Below are 22,313 nucleotides of genomic sequence, written 5' to 3' on the forward strand. Positions count from 1 at the left end.
GCTCCGCTGCCCGGCCTGTCTGACCGGAGCTGCGGCGCGCGGTTCATTTCGGGCTTCTCGGTGTCAAGTTTTTTTAAATTTGCGCAAATTCTGGACGCCTACAGTTGTTGCTTATTTAGGTTTTCTTTACCCCCAAAACTTTTTAACTGCACTCGTGCGCTGACTTTACGGGAAACATTTAATTTTTTTCGAGCAGTTTGTGACACGTGCTGTTTGTGGGCTTTATATTTGTGCAGAAACGAGCGTGCTGACGCAGGATCAGCGGGGCGCGGGTGTTTGTCAGCTGCGGGGGTTTCACTCCTTGTTTTGGGCTGCTTGTGTTGCACACTGCAGGTTGATCCTGTTGTGTAAAAATCAAAGTGGATTTGATCATTAATTGCTTCCTTCCTGCTGCTGCTCGGGCCTCACAGAGGAACCTCAGGCCTGACACAAATCCGCGTCTCTGCAGAAAAACACAAAGTGTTTGTGTCAGAGGTGACCTGAGGTGACACAGCAGACCTGCAGCCAGCACCAAACAGCAGCAACAAAATGCCACTTTACACCCAAACACCACAAACTGCAGCCACTCACGATTTCCTTACAGCACAAATTGTACATTTAAATAAATCCATTTTGCATATTTATCCTCCAAATTTGACCTAATTTTCCTATTTTTTAAAAAAAAACCCACCTCTCTGACACAGAGTTGTGTTCAGGGTCAGAGGTTTAAAAAAAAGGATTTAAGAGCTTTTTTTGGGCGTGACCTCATGGAGATTTTGGCTGCAGATTTTGGCTGCCCCTTACAGGAATTATCGTCTTAATCTCCTGAAATTAACCACAGCAAATAGACACAAATAGGAATTTATATCCTAAAACAGAATCGTCTATTTAAATATTTTGATGTCAGAATCTGATTCATAATTTTAATTAACTAATTATTTAAAATGCATTTTATTGCCAAGAGTGGCCTGAAATGAAATTAATATTGTATTATTTATTGCTGTAACTAATTTCTGTAGAAACAAAATAATAGATATTAAATTAATAAATGCATAGATTTATTGATCGTGGCTGTGAATATTGTGTCACAGTGAAAGGAGATGATCCAGTCGAGTTGGATTCTATTTGACGTCGTCTTTTTCTCATTTTTGCTGCAGTTTTTGTTGGAATCTAAAAATTCTTCCCCAAAACCGATTTGTTATGTTGATTTTGTGGTTGGAGCTTCAGCTTGTTGGATGTGAAGCTGCTGCAGGAGCGAACACGAGCTTTAACGTTTAATCTGATTATCAGCCAGTAAAACCAATAATCAGCAGACGGAGTCGCTTTTATAAATCCTGCTCAGTGAAGGGCAGAAAAAACGTGTCGTAGTGCTTTGAACCGATGTGTTTTTTTTGCTAGTTTGAAGAATTCTCATTGAGCAGTTTTCCTTTTGACATATTGATTTAATTTTTGCTTATTTAAAATTAATCTCTGATATTTCTGATTGTTTCTCACCATTGAAATTGAATAGAAGTGTGTGTGTGTGTGTGTGTGTGTGTGTGTGTGCTCAGTTACACTTTTTATCAAAACAACCGTATGAACACACACTGTATTTTTTATTTGGTACCATAGATCCCAAATTTATTATTAATAAATCTAATTTTAGTGGTCCAAACTAAAAAAAAAAGGTTAAAGTTGAATTTGTGTTTTCTGATCAAATAATGCAGCGTGAGGTGTGAAGTTTGAGGATTTCCTGCTGAGATGCAAAGAAAAGCGAATAAAATCGTAAACGTTGAGCTCGAGAAGCGAGCGTCTGCGTCGTGCAGCCCAGCCAGCAGGGGGCGCCCGTAATCGAAATTTTTTTAAATCCTAATTTAAGTTTTAAAAGATGCTTTTATTTATCGTGGTATGTTTTGGGATTTTTGTGACAAACTTTGGGAGGTTTATGTGCCGCGTCACAGCATTCGTGATGCTGACGAACTCCGGGTGTTTGGGCAGACGTTATTCAAGTTTTCTCAAATGTACTTTTTTTTTTTTTTTTTGGCATTCGATTTTTTTATTGATTGTGGGGGAAAAAAAGACTCGGCAGTGTGCAGATCTTTATTTCGTGGCCACAGAAGCAACCAAAAGAACCGGTGTAAAGAGAAACAGATGAATAAAGAAAATAAAAATGAGAAACTCAGTCCCATTCACTGTAGATCAGCCACTTTGTCTGTTTTCCCAAAATCAGATTTGTCTTCTAAACATTTGAAACCATTAAGAAATTGTCTTCGTCAGGTCAAAAAAAAAATAGATTTTCTAATCTGACGAAGATCCAGGTTGGATGGAAACGTTGTCTCTGCTGCATGGGCGTAAATTTTGGGGGGGCAGGAGACACGTCCCCCTCAATATTTAGAACTTGTGCATTTATAAAAGAATTAATTTTGACAGTATTAAAGACATTTACTGCAGAAATCGATGGGAAAAAAGGTACAAATTGATGCATAAAAATGAAAATGCAGGAAAGGAAGTGACACTCCAAATTTTCTGGTGCCCTCTGTTTCACGTGTTGTCCCCCCAAAAAATGTGCGTCCTTGCTTTGTTTAAGTTGAGTGTGGTGGCGTTGACGCCTTTGCAGGTTTTTTTGTTGCTCCCTCAGGATGTGCGTTTAGTTATTGTCTCTCTCGGAGACGCTGAACCCAGAAATGTGTCTTTTTAGATGCAGAAAGGCTCTGACGTCCTCACGTCTTTTGTGTTGTATCGAGTCCTGATGGATTAGAGGGATTTTTTTTTGCATATTCACCACAAATGTTGCTGTAGTTTTCCGGTCGTTTTTCGGGAGGTTTGGTGATATTTGGCGGGGTGTTTGTGTTTTTGTGTAAATCTCCCTCCTCTGTGTGTTTAGTCGTCCGTCAGCAGCCGTTCACGGCGAGGCTCTCGCCGGCTCAGTCGGGCCTCGGCGGCGAGCCGCTGAGCCCGAGTGACACGGCGATAATTCCCTCAGTGTGTCGGTGTCAATAGACGGGGAGGGAGGCGGCGAGGATTACCATTATTGCTCCTCTAAATGACTGTTATTCAGGGGGCTGCTGTTACAGGCCTGTTATTGGGAGCCCATTACATCTGTCACCAAGGTGCAGAGGGGGAACGTGTAAGCCTCGCCCGGCCCTCAGACTCCCCTCGCAGGTTTAGAAACGCCGATTTCCTTGGAGGGGAAAACGCTGAAAGAAAGAATGACCCCAAAAGAGGGGAAGAAGAAAGAAACCCCGGGGAGCCGCGTCACACGTCCGCTTCAAAAACCTCCCCAGCACGTTTTAACCAGGCGGCTCTTTTTTATTCACTCAAAATCTTACAGACAAATAATCTGCAAACAGACAAGCTTATTCTCACCTGTTTTTAATAAATATCATGTTAAATTTTCTGGACACAGATGCAGCCGTCTGCTCGTGTCTGCAGCTTTGAGATACAAAATCACTGACAAAATAAATACCAGAAACAAGAGAGCGCACCGCGAACGAGAGCGATTATCTCAGACCAACTGGCAGAATTTACTCTTGTTTGTTAAAAGCAGAAACATGTTTTTGAGGCCAGATGTGAAAAGAAAAGAGTTGCTCATAAAGAAATGTGGAGCTGAAGTGGAAACACAGTGAACAACATCATTTAGTGACTTACAGAAGCTGGAAAATGTCCAGTTTTCTATAAGCAGATCAAAAAAAGGGATTTCTTTATGTTTCCCGCACAAATCAATCAATCTTTTCTCCTTTTAAAGGATAATGTCCTTGATTTTTACCGCAGAGATCTGCCTTGTTTTCTTATTTCAAAATGCTGGCAAAAATTCCTGATTATTTGACCTCAAAGGTTGAATACGATGTTATTTTAAGAGTAAGAACCGAATTTTAATGCTTTAATATGACTTGTGTAGATGGATGTTGTTTGCAGTGCACAAATTCTCCAGAAATCCTCGTCCTAAAATGTTTAATTTTGTTAAAGTAAGCACCAAAAACAGCCATCAGACTGAAAAAATCCCACATTTTCAATTTTAAATAAATGTAGAGAAATAATTCTGCTGATTCTGGTGAAGCTGCTTTGTTTTTCCTCTTCCTGAAAGAACAGAAGCTGCACACACATTTTTCTTGTTTAAATGAGAGAAAAACTCCACCTAAATCCAGTGAAGGAGTCCTTATATCCCCTAAAACAAGCCCCCAAAAACCGCCATTAGTTTGACATCATTTCGCGCTCCCGTATAAATCAGCTTGTATCCGTAGTTTTCTTGAATCATTTTCCCGACACGGATGCAGAAACAGGATTATTTTGTTTGAGAAAACCTTCCTGAGAGGAGGCAAAGCTGAAAACAAGAGGGATTATCTCAGCCCGCCGGCAGAAAAGCACGTTTTTTTGAGGCTGAATATGAGACCGAGTGACTTGTTAAGTGGGATTTTGTTTGCGGCGGACAGACAGAGTGTGAAACGGCGGCGGAGGCCGGTGTGTGAGCGGGTCAGGAAGCTGAAACGCTGCACTGGGCTGTGAGGAATGTTGGTATGTGGCTGCAGCGAACATCCAGAGCCGCCGAGCTGCAGATCCACTGTGGAATGTGTGTGTGTGTGTGTGTGTGTGTGTGTGTGTGTGTGTGTGTGTGTGTGTGTGTGTGTGTGTGTGTGTGTGTGTGGGGAGGCTGAACACATCATCCGTCCAGCAGCCGCTCGTCGTCCTAATAACTGCCCGAGGACACAAACAGAAACACATCTCGCTCCGAAACCACAAATAACAAAAGGCGGCGTTCTCGGCCGTCCTGGAGTGAGATTTCAGATCGCGGCTGCAGGTCGGCTGCAGAGCGGCTGCAGGCGCTTTGGAGGCAAACCCGTTCGCCTGGACCGTCTCCAAGAAGAAACAATGTGCTGTATTCAGACCCCTTGTCAAGGGAGGGTGAACACTGTTGTTTTATATATAGATATAAATATATATAAAAATAAAATATATATAGAATGAAAAAAGCAATGCAGCTGGTGTTGTAATGCCGAGCCTGTAGGTCCAGTTTCCAAAGTTTAATCTGACAGGAAGATTTTCTGACAGCTGCAGAAAAACTCCTCAACTTCCTGCAGTTTTCGAAGAGTTGAAGAGAAAGTAAAGAGCTGAAGCTGAAGGCTGTTTTCAGAGCTGCTCACTCCTCCGGTCAGCGTCTTCACGCTCAAATCAGCACCGTTTTTTGGGGCGATTGTTGTGATCTAAAATGATCGATTTCCCAGCAGCTTCTAGAAGAAAATTCATGATGCAATGTTTTTAGATTTTTTTTTTTTTTGTGCAGTAAGTGAAAAAAATAGTTGCAATTTTTTTTTTGTTGTATAATTAAAAAAAAACAAAACAAAAGCTGCGTTTTCCAGCGAGAAAAAAAACGGCACTGTTATGAGTCTGTGATTTATGCGACACTCAGTCTGATTCTGTCTGCATGTATAGACGTGGATGTAATTTCCTGTGTTGTGGTGATTTGTCTCGTACGTGTTTCAGTCGTTCTCCAGGTGTGGTTCTCACAACAGTTTACCTGTGTGTCTCTGCAGAACATCAGGGACTCTGCTTGCACAGTATTACACAATAAACAAACCCATGCTGGAAGTTTGTTTTTATAAAGGCTGTATGCACGTAACGAGCAAAAACTGTACAGTTCCTGTGAAAATGGACGTTTATTTTGGAAAGATGCACCGCATGTAAGGCCTACTTTCACATACCGTCCCAGCATGTCAAAAAAGACGCAGGAGGACAGCTCTGAGTTTGTGATTTACACACTAACGTTCCCTCTAACCTGCATATTTGATCTAACTTTGATTCTTGCTGCACGTAAAGGTGTAACTCTGTCGGGGTGATTTGTCCCGTCTGTTGTCTTCGTCTTAAGGTCGTTCTCCGGTTGTGTTTTGCGACAGAAAAGCATCGTGTCCCGTGTAAACGTAGCATATGTTGCAGAACGGTTCCCCCCGTGTTTGTGCAGAACATCATGGAGATTTCTCGCGCGGTCTGTCGTAGTTATGTTTGTTAAAATGGGACGTTGGTGTTGGACGTGTTCGAGGCATCACAACCAGCTGGCAGCAGCATGATGTGCACGCGGGCGGCAGGTTGAAACGCTGCCGGTAATATAAGGAGCACAGGGGCGTCTGCAGGGCGGGCAGGAGGGCCGGTGGATAGATCAAACAAACCCCGGACTTTCATGCAGGACTCGTGCTGGTTTTGCCTTCCCTCTGGATGTGATTTTTTTTTGTGGTGTCCCGGCCTTGGCTGACATGTGCTTGTGTTGACGTCACTGTAGCAGCATCCTGGAACGTCAGCTGCAGACGCAGAAGGATACCGAAAGAGAATTCGACTGCAAAGCGGCAACATGTGATGACCTGGGATGAGAACGTGTTGGACTCAGTTTGGAAACGAGCTGAAATGTTTTTTTGCTTAGTCTGTGATTTCCAGGTCGATGAAAAGAGATATCCTCTCATGGCGGTACGACAGGCAACCGGTCAACAACGTGACTTAAAGTGATGGTTGTGGATTTTTGAAGTTGGGCTGTGTCAGATACTTACATATATATTCAGTGTGTTACGTACAGCAGCTGGCGGTCAGTGCGCTTCCAGTTCGCAGACACAGACGGCGTGCACCTCACGGCTTTACGTGTTTTAGCCACTTAAGTGAACTAAAAAATACAAAATCAGTCTCAGTGGACGCTGTACTGAGTGTTATTGACGTTAAGCTTCATTGCAGTCGGATTGTTACGGCTGCTAAAAGCACTTTCTGAGCCAAATAGCTGAGCAGTGGCGGATAAGAAATGTCAGAGGAAAAGATCGTGGCGAGGTAAAGCGGTGAAAATACTCGTCTGATACTGAGTGTTTAGTTAGGCATTTTTTAAAGTGTCTAAAATACATTTTGATATCAACCCCTGCGGGTGCACGCCATGTGTGTTTCCGACATTTGGACATTTCTAGCATTTGAGGACATTAGTCAGGTTTTTTGACGTTCGTCAGATTTTAGGACAATAATGAGATTGTAAGACGTTTCTAGGATTTTTGGTAATTTCATGGATTTTAGGACATTATAGGGTAAGGGGCAGTGGATTGGTCAAACAAACCCTGGACTTTCACTCAGGAGCTCGCCGTTCATTTCCCGTGTAAATATTGAAAACCGTGTTTTTTTCTAAACCTCACCACGTGCTTTTGTTGTACAAGGAAATAAACTTAAACACGAGGTGTTTTACTAAGTTTATTCTAAAAATGCATCTAACCAGCAGGAACGATACATTTCCTGTGAAAACAGAAGTGTATTTTGAAAAGACACGATGCATGTAAAAGGCGTAAATTGTCTCGCCGTCCCAGAATGTCCAGACGCAGGAGGAAACCCGTCGCGTCATATGTAGACGTGATCAACACTGATGACACGGCGATTTTTAACGAGTTGAGATGAGAGCGTTTTGTTTTTGCAGATGAAGACGAGGTTTTCACAGACAGAGCTACTTCAGGATTGTTGCACTTGAAACTTTTCTTTAATTTTTCTAAAAAAAAAAAAAAAGAGGGACCTTACGACTAAAAAACTGCAGTATAAAACATCCAGGTGCAACCACTCAGGATTAACGGATAAAACTTTAACTTTTCTTGATTCTAGTGCAGCAGATTCTCATTTTTAACACTTTTTCTCGCTTGTTTTTAAGTTTTTACGGCTCAGAACGTTTTTTAAAGGGGAGATTTTTGCAGCGCAGCATTCTCACGTATGGAGATGTGTGTGAGCCTCTTTGATCTATGAATAGTCGAGTGTTTTGTTTTTTTAAATCCGTGGCCTCCTGCCTCCCTCCTCCTCCCCCGGCCGCCCCGTCCCGCTCAGTAACCCTCTGAGGACTTTTATCCAAATAAAAAATGTTCCATGAAGATGTTTTCTGTCCGTCTGTGTCCTCTGCGCTCCACTCGTCTCTTTTCTCCTCCGCCGTCGTTCCTCTGTGATGAAACTTGTTTTTCTGTCTGTGTTTAGACGGACAAACTGAAATGACAGGTTTCCTGCGAGCGTCCCTGCAGACAAACGTCCAAACCCTGAGGACAAAACAGCCGAATGTTTACAGGGCCGTATCAACATTTACTAAAAAAAAAAAACTCATCGAATCAAATCAGTAGAATTACACACGTTTTCATCTCGACCTGCTTTTTCCTGGCAGCCGTTGTTTTCCATTTATTTCACCTCAGTGTGACGGAGACAAAAGACAGCAGGACATGGGCCAAACACAGCAGCACCACGCATTTTTGTTTTAGGACGTTACTCGGATTTTGGGACGTTTGTCGGATTTTAGGATGTTTCTTGGATTTTGAGGCATTTCACCCATTTGAGGACGCTCATAGGATTTTGGGACGTTTTTAGGATTTTAGGATGTTTCTAGGATTTTAGAACATTTGTAAGATTTTAGGATGTTTTTAGGATTTTAGGACGAAACAAACAAAAAAGATAAAAAATATTAAAGAAACACGTCAGTGGATGGTTTTTACAGAGCGTCAGCCGCTCTGAGTTTGTGGAGACTTTGTCCTCGTCCTCTGCGTGGCGTCTTTAACTCCTTCAGCTCCGTCCCGTTTGACTCGTGTGTCCAGACGTCCCGCGGCAGAGACGCACGGCGCTCTCTGTCTCCTGTGTTCACTTCCTGCTGTGGATTAACTGGTTTTGTGGTGCTTTTGGGGGGGGGGGGGGGCAGGTGTAACCGACCCCAAATTGGGTCTAATCCACGACATGCCGTCTAACCACGTCTCCCCATAATAACCGCGGCACTCTCGTCAGCCCAAAGCCCCATAATGCACCTTTAATACACCTTTAATCCTCCGGACGCAGCGCCGCCGCAGCGCGCGCTCGCCGCCGGGTGGTGGTTGGTTGGTTGTTTAGTTGGTGGGATTCTGCTCGGTTGGTGTGTTGTTTTTTCGGGGGGCGCACACACACACACACACACACACACACACACACACACACACACACACACATTCCTGCCTGAGAGCCAAGAGAGAGGCGAGACAAACTGAGCGGACACTGAGGAGTCTGTGTGGACCACAGAGACGGACAGACAGAGGCAGACAGAGACATAGAGAGACAGACAGAGAGGCAGAGACATAGAGACAGAGATATGAATACAGACGGAGACAGAGAGACAGACAAAGACATAAAGTCTTAATCATTGTGACTTTTTCTGTGACTTTGGCAGCATTTTAAGAACTAACTCCTGCTGAGCAGCCGAACTTTGTTCAAACTCACTGAAGTTTAATTTCAGTTTTTTACGTGTCCACACGTAAAAAGACACCACACGTGTTTGTGTGATCGTGTCTGAACTGATGCTACGAAACGTTTCTGTCTGATGGAATAATAAGAGATGATGCACAGTTTACAGCTGCATCTCAAAAAATTAGAATATCGTCAAAAAGTTTAATTTTCTTTGTAAATTTAATTCAAAAAGGTAAACGTTCATATATTGTATATTCAGAATATTTTAAGCCTTTTTTTGTTATAATTTTGATGATTATGTCTTATAGCTCATGAGAATCAGAAACCCAGTATCTCACATTATTAGAATAATTTCCAGGATCATTCAAAAAATTATTTACAGGACAGAAATGTCCAACAATAAAAAGTCTGTTCGTTTATATATGTTATGCTATTTATATTCTGCCTCTGTATTTTTTTACTTTTTTTTTTTTTTTTTTTACAAATCTTTCTTATTTATTTATTTTTTTAAACTTTTTTCTAGCCATATTATTAAAATTAGACTAGAAAAATGGTTTTGGTTTGTCTAGAATATCTCAAAATGTCACTTATATCACAATAACTGATGGAAATTCTTGAACTTTTTCACAAAGTTCTCATTTTTTTAGATGTGCCTGTATATGTATGTGTATATGTATGTGTGTGTGTGTATATATATATGCATATATGATTCTGTTGTAGTGGAAAAAGTGGAATTTTTCCAACATTAAACTAAAAAAAAGTGTTGCATGTCGGCTTGATTGTTGCTCCTTCGCCCTCTAACGGCGTCTCTCCTCTCCGTCCCTCAGGATGAATTCCATCCTTTCATCGAAGCCCTGCTGCCCCACGTCCGGGCCTTCGCCTACACATGGTTCAACCTGCAGGCCCGCAAGAGGAAGTACTTCAAGAAGCACGAGAAGCGCATGTCCAAGGAGGAGGAGCGCGCCGTGAAGGACGAGCTGCTGGGCGAGAAGCCCGAGGTCAAACAGAAGTGGGCGTCGCGCCTCCTGGCCAAGCTGCGCAAGGACATCCGGCCCGAGTTCAGGGAGGACTTTGTGCTGACGGTGACGGGGAAGAAGCCGCCGTGCTGCGTGCTGTCCAACCCCGACCAGAAGGGCAAGATGAGGAGGATCGACTGTCTGCGCCAGGCGGACAAAGTGTGGAGGCTGGACCTGGTCATGGTGATTTTATTCAAAGGGATTCCCCTCGAAAGTACTGACGGGGAGAGGCTGGTAAAGTCTCCTCAGTGTTCGAACCCCACCCTGTGCGTGCAGCCGCATCACATTGGAGTTTCAGTCAAGGAGCTGGATCTGTACCTGGCCTACTTCGTGCACGCAGGTAAGTCCCAAAACTCTCTTCTTCTTCATGTGAATGTCTCAGGGACGGGGATCGAAACCCGGTTCTGCTTTTTCCAAAAACCCAAAAATCCACATTTGAGCCTGTCGATACCGCTGTCAACTCCCATGGGTCCTATAACGTCACATCACAGCTCGAGTCGACTCGTTTAACCCTTTAACAGAAATGCCTTTGCAAAAAAATGCACAGGTGCATCTGAAGAAAAAAGAGTATTATGAAAAAGGATTTCCATCAGATATTTAAGAAAGTGAAATTTGAATATATTCTAGACTCGTTAGATAAATGTTCAAACATTTTTCTGTTTTAATTTAATAATATGGCCTACAGCGAGGAAGATGTAAAAAAAAAAACAAAATTCCAAAAAATTAGAAACACCCGACCCAAAAATACAGACAAACTGAGGGCTGAATAAATAAAATACTCCGACTACTAATATAAAATGTTTATTAGAGATGGAAATCTCTGTTTAATCATGAGCTCGGATCATCGTATATTACATCACTAAAACTTCTGATGCTTAAGTTTTTTTAAAGTAAATATTTAAATTTAAATACATGATTTATTTTCTAAACACAAAAACTCGACTGAAAGTGAAAAAAATCTGTTTAAAACATATTTTTCAGCATCTCATATAAGAAAAAAGCCTTGATGGCGGCATCGATAAGGACTCTGATCGTTAAGGAGTCTTGACCATGATATCGATATTAACAAAAATAAACGATCCCCGTCTCTATTGTGTGTGTGTGTGTGTGTGTGTGTGACTTGCATGAGTTGCTGAGCAGCTGCAGCTCTTTGTTTGATCGCTGTCAAAGTGCACGTGACGAGCACAAACACACACATGCCTGGCGCTGCCGGGTCCCGCTGCTGGTTCTGTGTGTGACTGAGCGTCGTGGCGGTCCTGCAGAGGTTTCGGCCCGCGGCTCTGTCTCAGCTCGTCTTTGGTGCGTGAGTTTGTGCTCGTTGGTTTGTTGGTTTGAGCTTTTTTAGGGGCGGGGCGACTCTGCGGGCGGTCCCTCTTGATTTTGCCAAAGTTCTCCTTTTCTCTTGCTTTCTGAGGAACTTCTCGTGCTTGAAAATAAACCAGACTTTGGCACACAGGTCCAGTCCCGTGCCTGACTTCCTCAGCGGGATTTGGGTGCCGGTCGTCCTGATGGTGTCGCTACAGCGACTGTTTTTTCAAAATAACAAATCAGCTGTTTGTCTGACACTTTTGTAAATCCAACTTGGTGCAAATGTTGAAGTCCATCACGGCGAAGCAGCTTTATTTGTGCATCACATTTTGTACAACAGAGAAACTCAGAAGTGCTGCACAGATGTAAAAATATAAAAACATCACCAATAATTCAGATTCACAAGAAAACAGCAGAGAAATAGATGTAAAAGGTATAATGAATTGATAAATGATTAAAAATAAAAAAAATATATCACTAAAATTAGCAAAAGTGCAGACAAGAGATGCAAAAATAAAAAGACAATTTAAAATAATGTAAAGTCAAGTTTAAATTAAGTTTGCAGGCATTATTGGGTGGAGTGAGCGTGTAAAAAATGTGTAGCTTTCTGGGCTTTTCTGACATCATCTTGGTTCACTCTGATTTTATCAAAACCGTAAATCTTAAAAAATCCGTCTCCTCCTCCCACATTTTATTTTTTCTCACACCAAACACCAAACACACCGGCATCGACGCACTGTCCTACAGATTCAGAAAACTGACTCCACGGTGCATCAAAACGCGTCTCAGTAAACGGTAAAGTAAGCTCCAGTGTTCATGAAAAAATGTACGATTTCACACACAGCCATCAGGATAATTTCCAGCTGTAGTCCTTCGGCAAGGTGTTGTGAAACCTGTAAAAATGATAAAATTCAGATAACGTAAAGACAGCAACAGCTGCAACAGGAACACGAGCCGTGCAGAGCAACAAGAAACTGCACAACAACCGCACAAAACAACTGCACAGCGACAACATCATAGCATTTTAACACAAACAGCCATGCAAGCAACATGAAATAACAACATAAAGCATTTTAAGCACAAACAGCCGTTCAGAATTGTTTATCAAAAACTGAATTTTGACATATTTTGTGAATTCTGTCATCATGAAGCCCGAAGCGCTCAAAGGAAAAAGAGCAGCTTTCATTTTTCTCACTTACGGATCAATCGATGTTTGTAAAAAGACGTTCCAGATGTTTTTTTGTCAGAATTTTGTCTCGAAAAAATGTCTCAAGGTCTCAGATGTAGAGCGGGTTGTCCTCTAATCAGAAGGTCGGAGGTTCGATTCCCGGCTCCTCCGGTCAACACATCGATGTATCCTTAGTCACGATATCGAACCCCAAACTGCTCCTGGCGGCATCAGTGTGTGAGTGTGTGTGAACGGTTAAAAACTGAGAGGCAGGTGGCACGTGTTCGGTAGCCTCGGCAACCGGCGTGTGAATGTGCGTGTGAATGTGACTCGTGGTCAGAAATGTTGAAACATACAAGTGCCGGTCCGTTCAGCATCCATAAGTGAGTTTTTGACACCAGTTTGAAATAAGCATACAGCTGTTTCTGGTTGGTTTTTTTGCCCTTTCTATGATGATTTGAGAAAAAAACTTTTTACTAAGATGTCGTCAGTTCGTGCCGACTTGTTTTGGTTGGATGATCATGAAAAATTTGAGTTCTCGAGGAAGGGAACTGTTGCAGATTTTCTTGTTGAGTCAGAATATTTGGTTTAAGACCGAGCTGTTGAATTATATTTTGATCTCTGTAATGAAATGAAATGTAATGAATTATTTGACGGCTGCAACGACAGTTTTGGTGTCTATAAACCCGCGAGGTTTTGGCACATCGTGTGCGTGACATGGAAATAAAGAAATCACTCAGTCAGTGTTTTGCTGCCCCCTGGTGGTCGGCTGTATCACAGCATGAATTAAATTCTACACGGGCGAGGTAGCTCAACGCGATGATAACTTGCTGTTTTAGGCCATTATTGCGAGTTCGAGTCCCACTTGATGCAGATTAAATCTTCTTCTTTAAAATGCCTGACGCATTCAGCAGCTATAATCTTATCAGTATATATTTGAATGTATTTTTATTTTAAAGAAAATAAAGTGCAGTGACTCGACTTTGTATCTTCTCGACTGACGACTCAAATCATCAACTTTTTAGCGGCATTTCTAATTTTTGCAGCATTTGACTTGAGAACAGCAGCTAAAATGGACGATATTTCTTTACTGAACATCTCAATTCATTTTAAATCCTCCAAATAGCCTTTCATAATGTTTCTTTACTTTATCTCAACTTTTTCTAACTGTTTGTTTTTCTCGGTTTGTCTCAGCTGTTTTGTCGCAGCTTCTGTTTTTTTTTTTTGTGGATGAAATATTTGCTCAAATCTGTTAATAACTTCCATCAACAGCTTCGTTACGAGCAGATTTGAAACATTTTGCAGCGACTTTCTGGTGAACGTCTCTTTGTGTTCTTGAGGGATTTAAATGTGAGTTTTAACTGATCATCAAATCATTGTCATTATTGGTTTTTGGAAGTGAACAAACTGCCACACAGCACAGCAGTAAGACAACAGTAAAATAAAATATACCTGTAAGCATATATAAACACACATGAACACGGGATTTGCTACAAAAAAATGCAAGAAAATACATAAATATCACTTCATTCATTATTGAATATTATAGTTTATTTTTGATTTTGGAATCAGTTTTTGCAAAAAGTCTCACCTAAAGGTCCTTTAGTAGCTGCTTTTGGTACCTTTCAGTCGAATCACATGAACTTCAGCAGGTGCAGAAGAGCGACTCAACCTTTTAAGCCACAAAAAATGGAAATTTAAAAATTAAATAAAATAAATAATAAATAATAAATAAATAAATAAAATAAAATAAAAATTTAACTCCATCTGCTGCAGATTTGATTTAATTAAAAACTCCACAACTGCTGCTAAATGCCACAATTTCCTGTTTTAAGATGCAGACTTTTGAATTTATGCTGGAAACAGTTTTTTTTCCTAAAGTATCTTTTTTTTAGGGTCCAAATCCTCGTCTTGGTGTTGATGAAACTTGTTTATCTGTTAGTTTGAGGATAAAAACGCGGCGTCCCCTCGCAGCGAGCTGCTCTCCGTCTCTGAGACAAACACGTTATCAGCTGCAGACAGGCGTAATTTCATCAGCGGTCAGTAAAGCAGAAGTCTGAGGCGAGAGAGGACGGTCTGTGCCAGAACCTCGTCACCCCGCGGCCCTCCGGGAGCGCGGCAGGTCGGGGGGCTTCTGGGTGAAGCTGGCACACCTTTCAGGTTTGAAAAAAAAAGGAGAAAAAACACAATTATCTCCGCAGCGATTGCTCAGCACGTTTCCACGATTTCCGACTGATTCCACGGGAAAATAATTTGGCCGGTTGTGATGTTTGTGCGTGCGGCAGCGGGCGTGTAGAGGAGGTGTTTGGCAGACGGTTGAAGTGTTTGGCACGGAGCTCGCTCAAAGTTTGTCGGAGCTTTAGAGTTTTCTTTAAAAAAGGAGGAAAGCTTCCAGATAGCGAGCTTCACTCTCTGAATCCTTCAGCAGGAAAACTTTAATACTTAGACACGTCGTTTTTATCGGTTCTGTCTGTAACCGAGTCCCTGAAGGTTTCTGATCCCAGAAAATCTGAGAAAATTTCAACATTTTTTACAATAAAAGTCCAGCTGTTTCAGGTATTTTCTAAATCTAGTTTCATTTTTTCTTCAATTTCAAAATTTATTCTTGAAGTTGGCAAAAAGTCTCACCTCAAGGTCCATTTAGCAGCTGCTCTGGACCTTTCAGTCGTATCAAATGAACTTCAGCAGGTGCAGAGGTCTCTGAATCTGAATACTTTTTTTATTGACAAAAAACTGCAGTAAAAACTTGAACTGCTTCAAAATGCCACAATTTTCTGATTTTGTCCAAAGATATTTCTCTAAAAACATGTTGGGATCAGTCATTGCACAGAGTCACACCTCCGTGTCCATTTAGCAGCTGTGAGGAGCTTTCAGTCATATCACTTGAACTTCAGAAGTTGAGTCTAAAAAGACTTTTTCAGTTCTTTTTAGACTGTTCTGTTAAAAGTCTAAGATAAACGCTTCATCTCCATCTGCGGAGGAAGATCACGTCATTTGAACAAAAGCGCCCCAATGGTTCTTCTCCCCGTTAAAGATGCAGACGCTCTTTTCTTTAAAAAATGTTCTGTAAAGTCGATTTCTACTAACAAGAAGTTGTTGAGATTTTCTTCACTTTCTTTTGAGAGAAAGTATTTTTTAGAGTTCAGATTCAGACAGAAAATCTAAAAACATGATGTGACACAGAGATGTTTTCTGGGGAAAAAAAGGTGTTTTTAATTACAGATTTACCTTCGGGTCTGTTTGCGCGGAGGTTGAAGTTTCATCTGCGATCCGTCAGCAGACACAAACACTCGCAGCGTTCTGGAAAGATCTCCGGCCCTGAACCTTAATTACAATCATTTCCTTCTCGCAGACTAAAGCCTCTCTGAGCCCGAAGACTGCTCCCATTCTCCTGCTCGCCGTCCACGGAGCCTCCCAGCCCTCGCCTCTGTGTGTGTGTGTGTGTGTGTGTGTGTGTGTGTGTGTGTTTTCACTGTGCGGTCGCAGTAATCAGCTGTGTGCAGGTTCACACTGAGCTCCCTTCAGTCTGAGAGGAAAAAGGTTTGGAGGCTGAAACGCTGCTGCGCTCGCTGGTTTGTGGTTTGATTTCGAGGTCGGAAAAGCTGATTTTTGGCTCAAAGTGAGGAAGTAAGTGGGTTTCCGTTAACCCTCGAAAATTGCAAATATAAAATAATGGAAACGCGTCACGTGTGGTTTGAGCCACTAAACGTAGGCGTTTTGTAGCTGTGTGAACAGCTGCATTTGTGCCACAGAACGTATTTTTTTGTATTTTTTTTGGGAGTTGTTGCTGCATCTCCAGCAGCGTTTGGGCCGCTGAACGTGGGTGTGTTTTAGCGAATCACTTCTGAGTTTAAAGCTGCATCAGTGCTGCCAAACGTGGGTGTTTATAGTGACATGATGCTGCATTTCGAGCAGTGATTATGGCGCCGAACATCGGTGTTTCTTTACAGCCGACACTGTGTTTTGCTGTGATGAAACGTCTGATTTGTTTTTGTTTTTGCCCATATTTTATTTTAGTTTTGACCCTTATTTTATTTTAGTTATTGCCTATATTTTGTTTTATATTGTTTTCTTATTTTATTTGCCGTGTTCGAAATGAAGATTTAACTAAATTTTTTATACATCTAAAAAACTGACCTTTCTGTAAGCCATATCGCTGCTGAAAGAATATTAGTCTTTTTTAAATTTTGTTTAATTTTACGAATGTTTTGTGATGCAGTTTTTCCGACTTTTTAGTCTCTGTTACATCGTTGGTTTCGTTGTTGGAGGAAATCACAGGTGATATTATAGATGAATGTTTTCAAAATATTTACGTCCGCAGTAGGAACCGATGGGCTCCGAGCTGAGCGACACAGACAGGAAGTCAGACAGTAGGCGGGGTTTTCATTAACCCTCAAATATGAGATCCGCCTAATGGAGAGAATTATCAAGCTTTTCCTCTGACAGGAGACGGTATTTCAGACTTAGCAGGAGCTACAACAGCTGTTATTGTATCACATAACTCTGAGAAAGTCTTGAATCCACAATTCCTCTGTGAAATCGTGGACTACATCTCCCAGAAATCCCTCATACGTGGCCACTCCCACATATAAGGGGCTCGCCTTTCCATCACGGCTCCGTAACACGCCTACGTGGCCTTGGATTGAAATAATGACGGCTAGTGCGGTGGCTGCAATAGAAATAAAGCTGCTGATGATTTAAACATCCATCGCCATGGTTACTGGGATGTTATCACCAGAGAAGTCACATGACATCACTCAGTGGAAACACAGTCAGCTCCATGTTGACTGTTATATTTTTTTACCGTGTTTTCCACCGAAAAACTGCACATTACTGTCAGGATTTGGCCGTATTTTTCAGCAGTTTATTTATTCAATTAAGCAACTGACAGACAATTAATCAACAGCTATATTTGATGAATACTGGAGTCGTTTTATAATTAAAGTCATTTTGAGGACCAGAGGAGAAGCTGCAGAACATCACTCAGTGGAAAAGCAGTCATATCCGAATTTCAGAAACAATGCTTAGGTTTTGTGCAAATCTGTGACAGCAGGATTTTTAGGATTTAGTCTCTTAAAGGAGGTGAGAGGGAGCCCCCATCCCCCTCGTCCCCCTCGTCCCCCCTCGTCCTCCCTCGTGGTCTGCAGGAGGATCAGGTTTCGTCCTGCCTCTTATTTAAGGCAGCGGAGCTTTTCTGGAGCGGCAGCGTTGATTAAAAGCCATGTGAAGGCAGACTGACCTCAGGGCTGCCGGGCCGGAGGCGGGGTCTGTCAGGGCAGCCCGACTCGGTAATTAAATTCATCCCCGTACCACTGACTCAGGCTGGAGGGGGGGCGACTGGAGACCCACAGTGTTGCCAGTAGAAACCGCAGCGCACCACCAAGCATTTATTATTTAATCCTCTGAGTGTTCAGCAGCAGGATGTTCGGCCCTCAGAGACGTGAAACGTGAAGTTTAGTTTGTGTTCGTTTCTGCAGCAGACGTTTGTTCCTGCAGCTGGAAGTTTGATGAAATGCAGCGCAGCTTTGTAGCACTTTATTTTAGTATCTTCTGTCTGAGTCACCAGAATAAATGTTCTGCAAAACACGGACAAACATGTTACATTTGCATGATATTATCCAGCAAATACATTAGAACTTTACAAAAACATAACCTGAAAATTAGAGCTGGATTTTTTGTTCTTCATGTACCTTGAAGGGATGTTTGTCAGGGTTTTTTTTGTTCTCTTGTCAGTATGGAGTGGACAGATGTGCTTGCTTTTTGTACGTATATTATTATTGCAACAATTCAAAACGTGGCAGTTACTCTCCAGAATTACCTCAAAGGTCCTGCAAGCTCCAAAAAATATCCTGAAATCTTGAGATCCTGAGAATCTTAAGCGTTAACTTTGACGTGCTCTGAAACATTTTTGCGGTGAATTTTCACGGACTGATGATTTCAAAGACGTGAAACGTGAAGTTTGGTTTGTGTTTGTCTTTGTTTCTTCTTTCGTCTGCAGCTGTTTGTTTTTGTCTGCAGGGAGTTTGATGAAATGCAGTGCAGCTTTGTAGCACTCGAGTCCCGTTCGAGGACGTTATTCCGTCATCTCGCAGCGCGGTCGGCTCGATAAATGTTGGCATTTCTGCAAACGACAGACGCGATTCGTTTGCATGTTATCACGCCGCAGATAGATTGTTCCGGGTCTAAAAGGATGTAAAGTTTTGGACAAAAAAAACAACTCAGACCTTTAAGTCATTTATTAAGTAAAAATCATTCTGTGTTTGACTTCTTTACATTTAACCCTTCAAAACCAGAAAAATGTGTTTAAATTCTGCATAATTATCTGATAATGACATAGTTCTAAAGTTGCTTTTTTAAAATAGTTTTGAATTTTCTAAATCATTTTTTTTGCACAGTGAGCGACATTTCTTCCAGGGTTTCTTGTACTTTTTCTGACTGTTTTTGAAAGAAATCAGACCAGTTTGTTATATTTGTGAAAGCCGTCTGAGAGCAGCTAAAGGGGACGTCAGTCCAGGTTTCAAAGGGTTAAAGATGTCACTTATTTTAAGTGTTTTCTGACTTTTTAAAGACAAAATGATGAACAAATTATTCTAAAATTATGCGGCTGAAATGGTTAAATGTTCCTCGCCGGTTTTGGCGCAGGTCGCTCAGACGGGCGAACAGCTGAACAGGAAGTAGCTGCTGGGTGTCTAACAGGTGGAGCTTTTCAAATTAACAGACTCTCACTGACTGCAGTCAAGCATGAACACACACACACACACACACACACACACACACACACACACACAGCAGCACCCCATTCATATGTCTGAGCAGTTGCTGTGTGTGTGTGTGTGTGCGCATGCGCGCTCAGGAACAAGTTGGAGGTCAAAGGTCACCCCCACCTCCTCCTCTCACTGATTTACGAGCTCACCCATGGCGGCGGTGGCGGCGGCAGCGGGTGTCACTATCACAGGAACGCTCAACACGTGCCGGAAGGTCGTAGGTCACAGCGTGGAGGTCGTGACCCCTATCATCAGAGCATTTAACCTCTAGGATAAACACCCCCCTTTAACAACACACACACACACACACACACACACACACTGAGACACACACACACTGAGAGCTGCAGGGGGCGTGGTCACGGCGGGCTGGTTGGTGGCGTGCGTCGGCTGGTGAACAAAAGGTGGGAAGAGGTCGGCGGCGGCAGTTTGTCTCGGCGGCATTTGTGATTTAAACGGGCGGAAATAAAGATGTTAACGTTTATTACAGACGAGATAATATTTATGTGCGCAGTAAAGTCAATTAAACATAATTAGAGAGATGGAATCATAAAAGTTTGAGAGAACGACTTCGACATTAAAGTTTGAGGCTCCGCAGCAGAATCACAGAGGTGGATTCAGGCCGCCGCCGCCGCCACTCGCTCTGCACGCAGCACGCGCCTTTTATTCACCTGATCGGACAGATTTTAGGAAGAAGTCCTTTCTGTCTGTCTTAAGATATAGATATATACATATATACATATATATATATATATATATTTAAATCAAGAAGACAGGAGAGTAAACAGTAAATACATAACAGCTGTCATAACATTACCAAAATAAGATACCGTAAACATTTTTAGGTGTGTTTTTAGACATCACTGCGTTTCCTGTCATTTTTCAGACATCATAGATTTCCTGCTGGGAATGTTGCCATGAAAAACTGATGTTTTCGGCCAAAACATGATGTTTTCTTTCACCATAAATCAGCTGGAAACATTCTGGATGTTTTAAGAAGTTTCATCCAAATTTCCCCCCAAAATATTTGGCGCCACAAGAATTTAAAATCCTGAAACGTGTTTGAAGAGATGGAAACATGAGCGACGGAGGTGCAGAGGTGACATCACAAGCTGGTGTGTGTGTGTGTGTGTGTGTGTGTGTGTGTGTGTGTGTGTGTGTGTGTGTGTGTGTGTGTGTGTGTGTGTGTGTGTGTGTGTGGCTGCAGACTGAGAGCTGCAGTAACTAGTTCAGAGACGAAGCTCCAAATCTCTTTAAGAGCTCAGGAGGACGGAGGGAAGTGGGTCAGACGTCTTTACACACACACACACACACACACACACACACAGACATACAATGACACACCCACACACACACACACACACACACACACACACACTTGGTGTTTGCTCGGGATCAAGCGTGCAGGTCGTATAAGGTGAAGTGGAAACCTTCACATTCTGTATGTTGGACGCCGTTATCTCGCCGACACACTGATATCCTCCAATTGTGCTGCTGGAGACGCTTTCTTTAGAAACACGCGAGGCGAAGTGACATCATAGAAACACGTCGAGCGGACTGCACCTCGACACGACCCCGCCGAGACACGCCGCCATCTGAACGCAGTCAGAACGAATATGTGAGAGTTTTTAGCTTCAAATGAAAGAGAGAAACATGGAACACAACTAACATGGAAACTAACATTTATGTTTTAAACTGTTCAATAAAATAAAATAAATGAGTCAAATAAGTCAATAAATAAACTTTGCGAGTACATTTACTAAAGCGAACTTCAGCTTGAAAATACTTAAAAGTACTTTTCCTGAGTTTTTACATTTTTGTACTTGTACTCAGCCACTACATCTAAGTGTCGGCTGTTAGTACAGCTAAGCCTGCAGTGGAGTTACGGATATTGAAAATAATCATTAATTTTGATTATGAGAATGGTAATAATGATAATAATATTAATAATGATGATGATAATAATAATCTTTATTTGTATAGCACCTGTCATGCACAAAATGCAGCTCAAAGTGCTTCAGATGTGAGAGTGCTATCAACAAAAACCCAACAATATATAGAGATATAAACATGTATAAATGTAAAAATAAACGAATTAAGAATAATAAAATTATTCTACAGCACGTGGATACCATAACAAAGGAAATGAGTTGCCAGAGGTAGAAAACAAATAAAAGAAGTATAAATATAGTAAGTAAGTATGAAACAACAAAAGTAAAAACAGAAAAAGTGCGTAAAAAGAATCAAACAAGTTTATGAGAAATAACAACCATAATATAATAAAATAAAAATAGAGGGTGGAATTAATTAAAAGTGAATAGAAATGGCAGCAGGAGAAAGAAAATGACCAGATAAAGATTAGAACGTGTGGAAAAGCATCAGAAGTCATGTGATTGTGTGAATATTTGGACGACGGCAGAGTCTCAGAGAAGAAAACAGGAAACACTTTGATACATTTCTGCCTCACAAGTTTAGTCTTTCCTGTATGTTTGTTTCTCTTTGAATCACTGGACGGTTTCACGCCTTCAGACCTAAAAAAGAGAGAGAAAACTTCAAAAACAACGAGGAAAAAACCCAAAACTCTTTGGCTGAATGAGTCACGGCCGGACGTATCAAACCGCCGACTGTAACAACTTTATTTATTTACGTGGACAGATTTGGACTTTTCTAAACAGAATCGGCGCTTTAAACCTCTGTAGGTTTTTCTTTTACTCTGAAAAGTTGCACTTTCATAAATCAGGTAAAGTGAAGTACAAAAAACGTCTTTGTTTATTATATTATTATTATTTTTTTTCTTTTTCTTTTTTAGAATTTTAATCATTTCCAGGTTTTTACTTTTAACTAATTTCTTGCTCATTTTTTTTTGGTAGATTCTTTTCTTTTTTTTTTTTTTTTCAAATTACATTCTCCCCCCCA

General features: G+C 41.6%; 1 protein-coding gene across 7 annotated transcripts in view; it reads left to right on the plus strand.

Annotated features, from left to right (window-relative positions):
- The window catches only part of nfia (nuclear factor I/A), a 212,588-nt gene that overhangs the window by 60,535 nt on the left and 129,740 nt on the right, over positions 1–22,313 (plus strand). For all 7 annotated transcript variants that reach the window (XR_015776693.1, XM_088078172.1, XM_088078171.1 and 4 more), the window contains exon 2: positions 9,969–10,497. Coding sequence is in view for 6 of the 7 variants with exons in the window: in XM_088078172.1 (XP_087934298.1) it covers positions 9,969–10,497 (529 nt within the window). In the remaining variant the exon portion in view is untranslated. The remainder of the gene's footprint in view (positions 1–9,968; positions 10,498–22,313) is intronic.

Source organism: Plectropomus leopardus, chromosome 5, assembly GCF_026936395.1.
Source record: "Plectropomus leopardus strain MGB_pleo_1.0 chromosome 5, ASM2693639v1, whole genome shotgun sequence".
In the NCBI taxonomy this organism is placed as follows: domain Eukaryota; kingdom Metazoa; phylum Chordata; class Actinopteri; order Perciformes; family Serranidae; genus Plectropomus; species Plectropomus leopardus.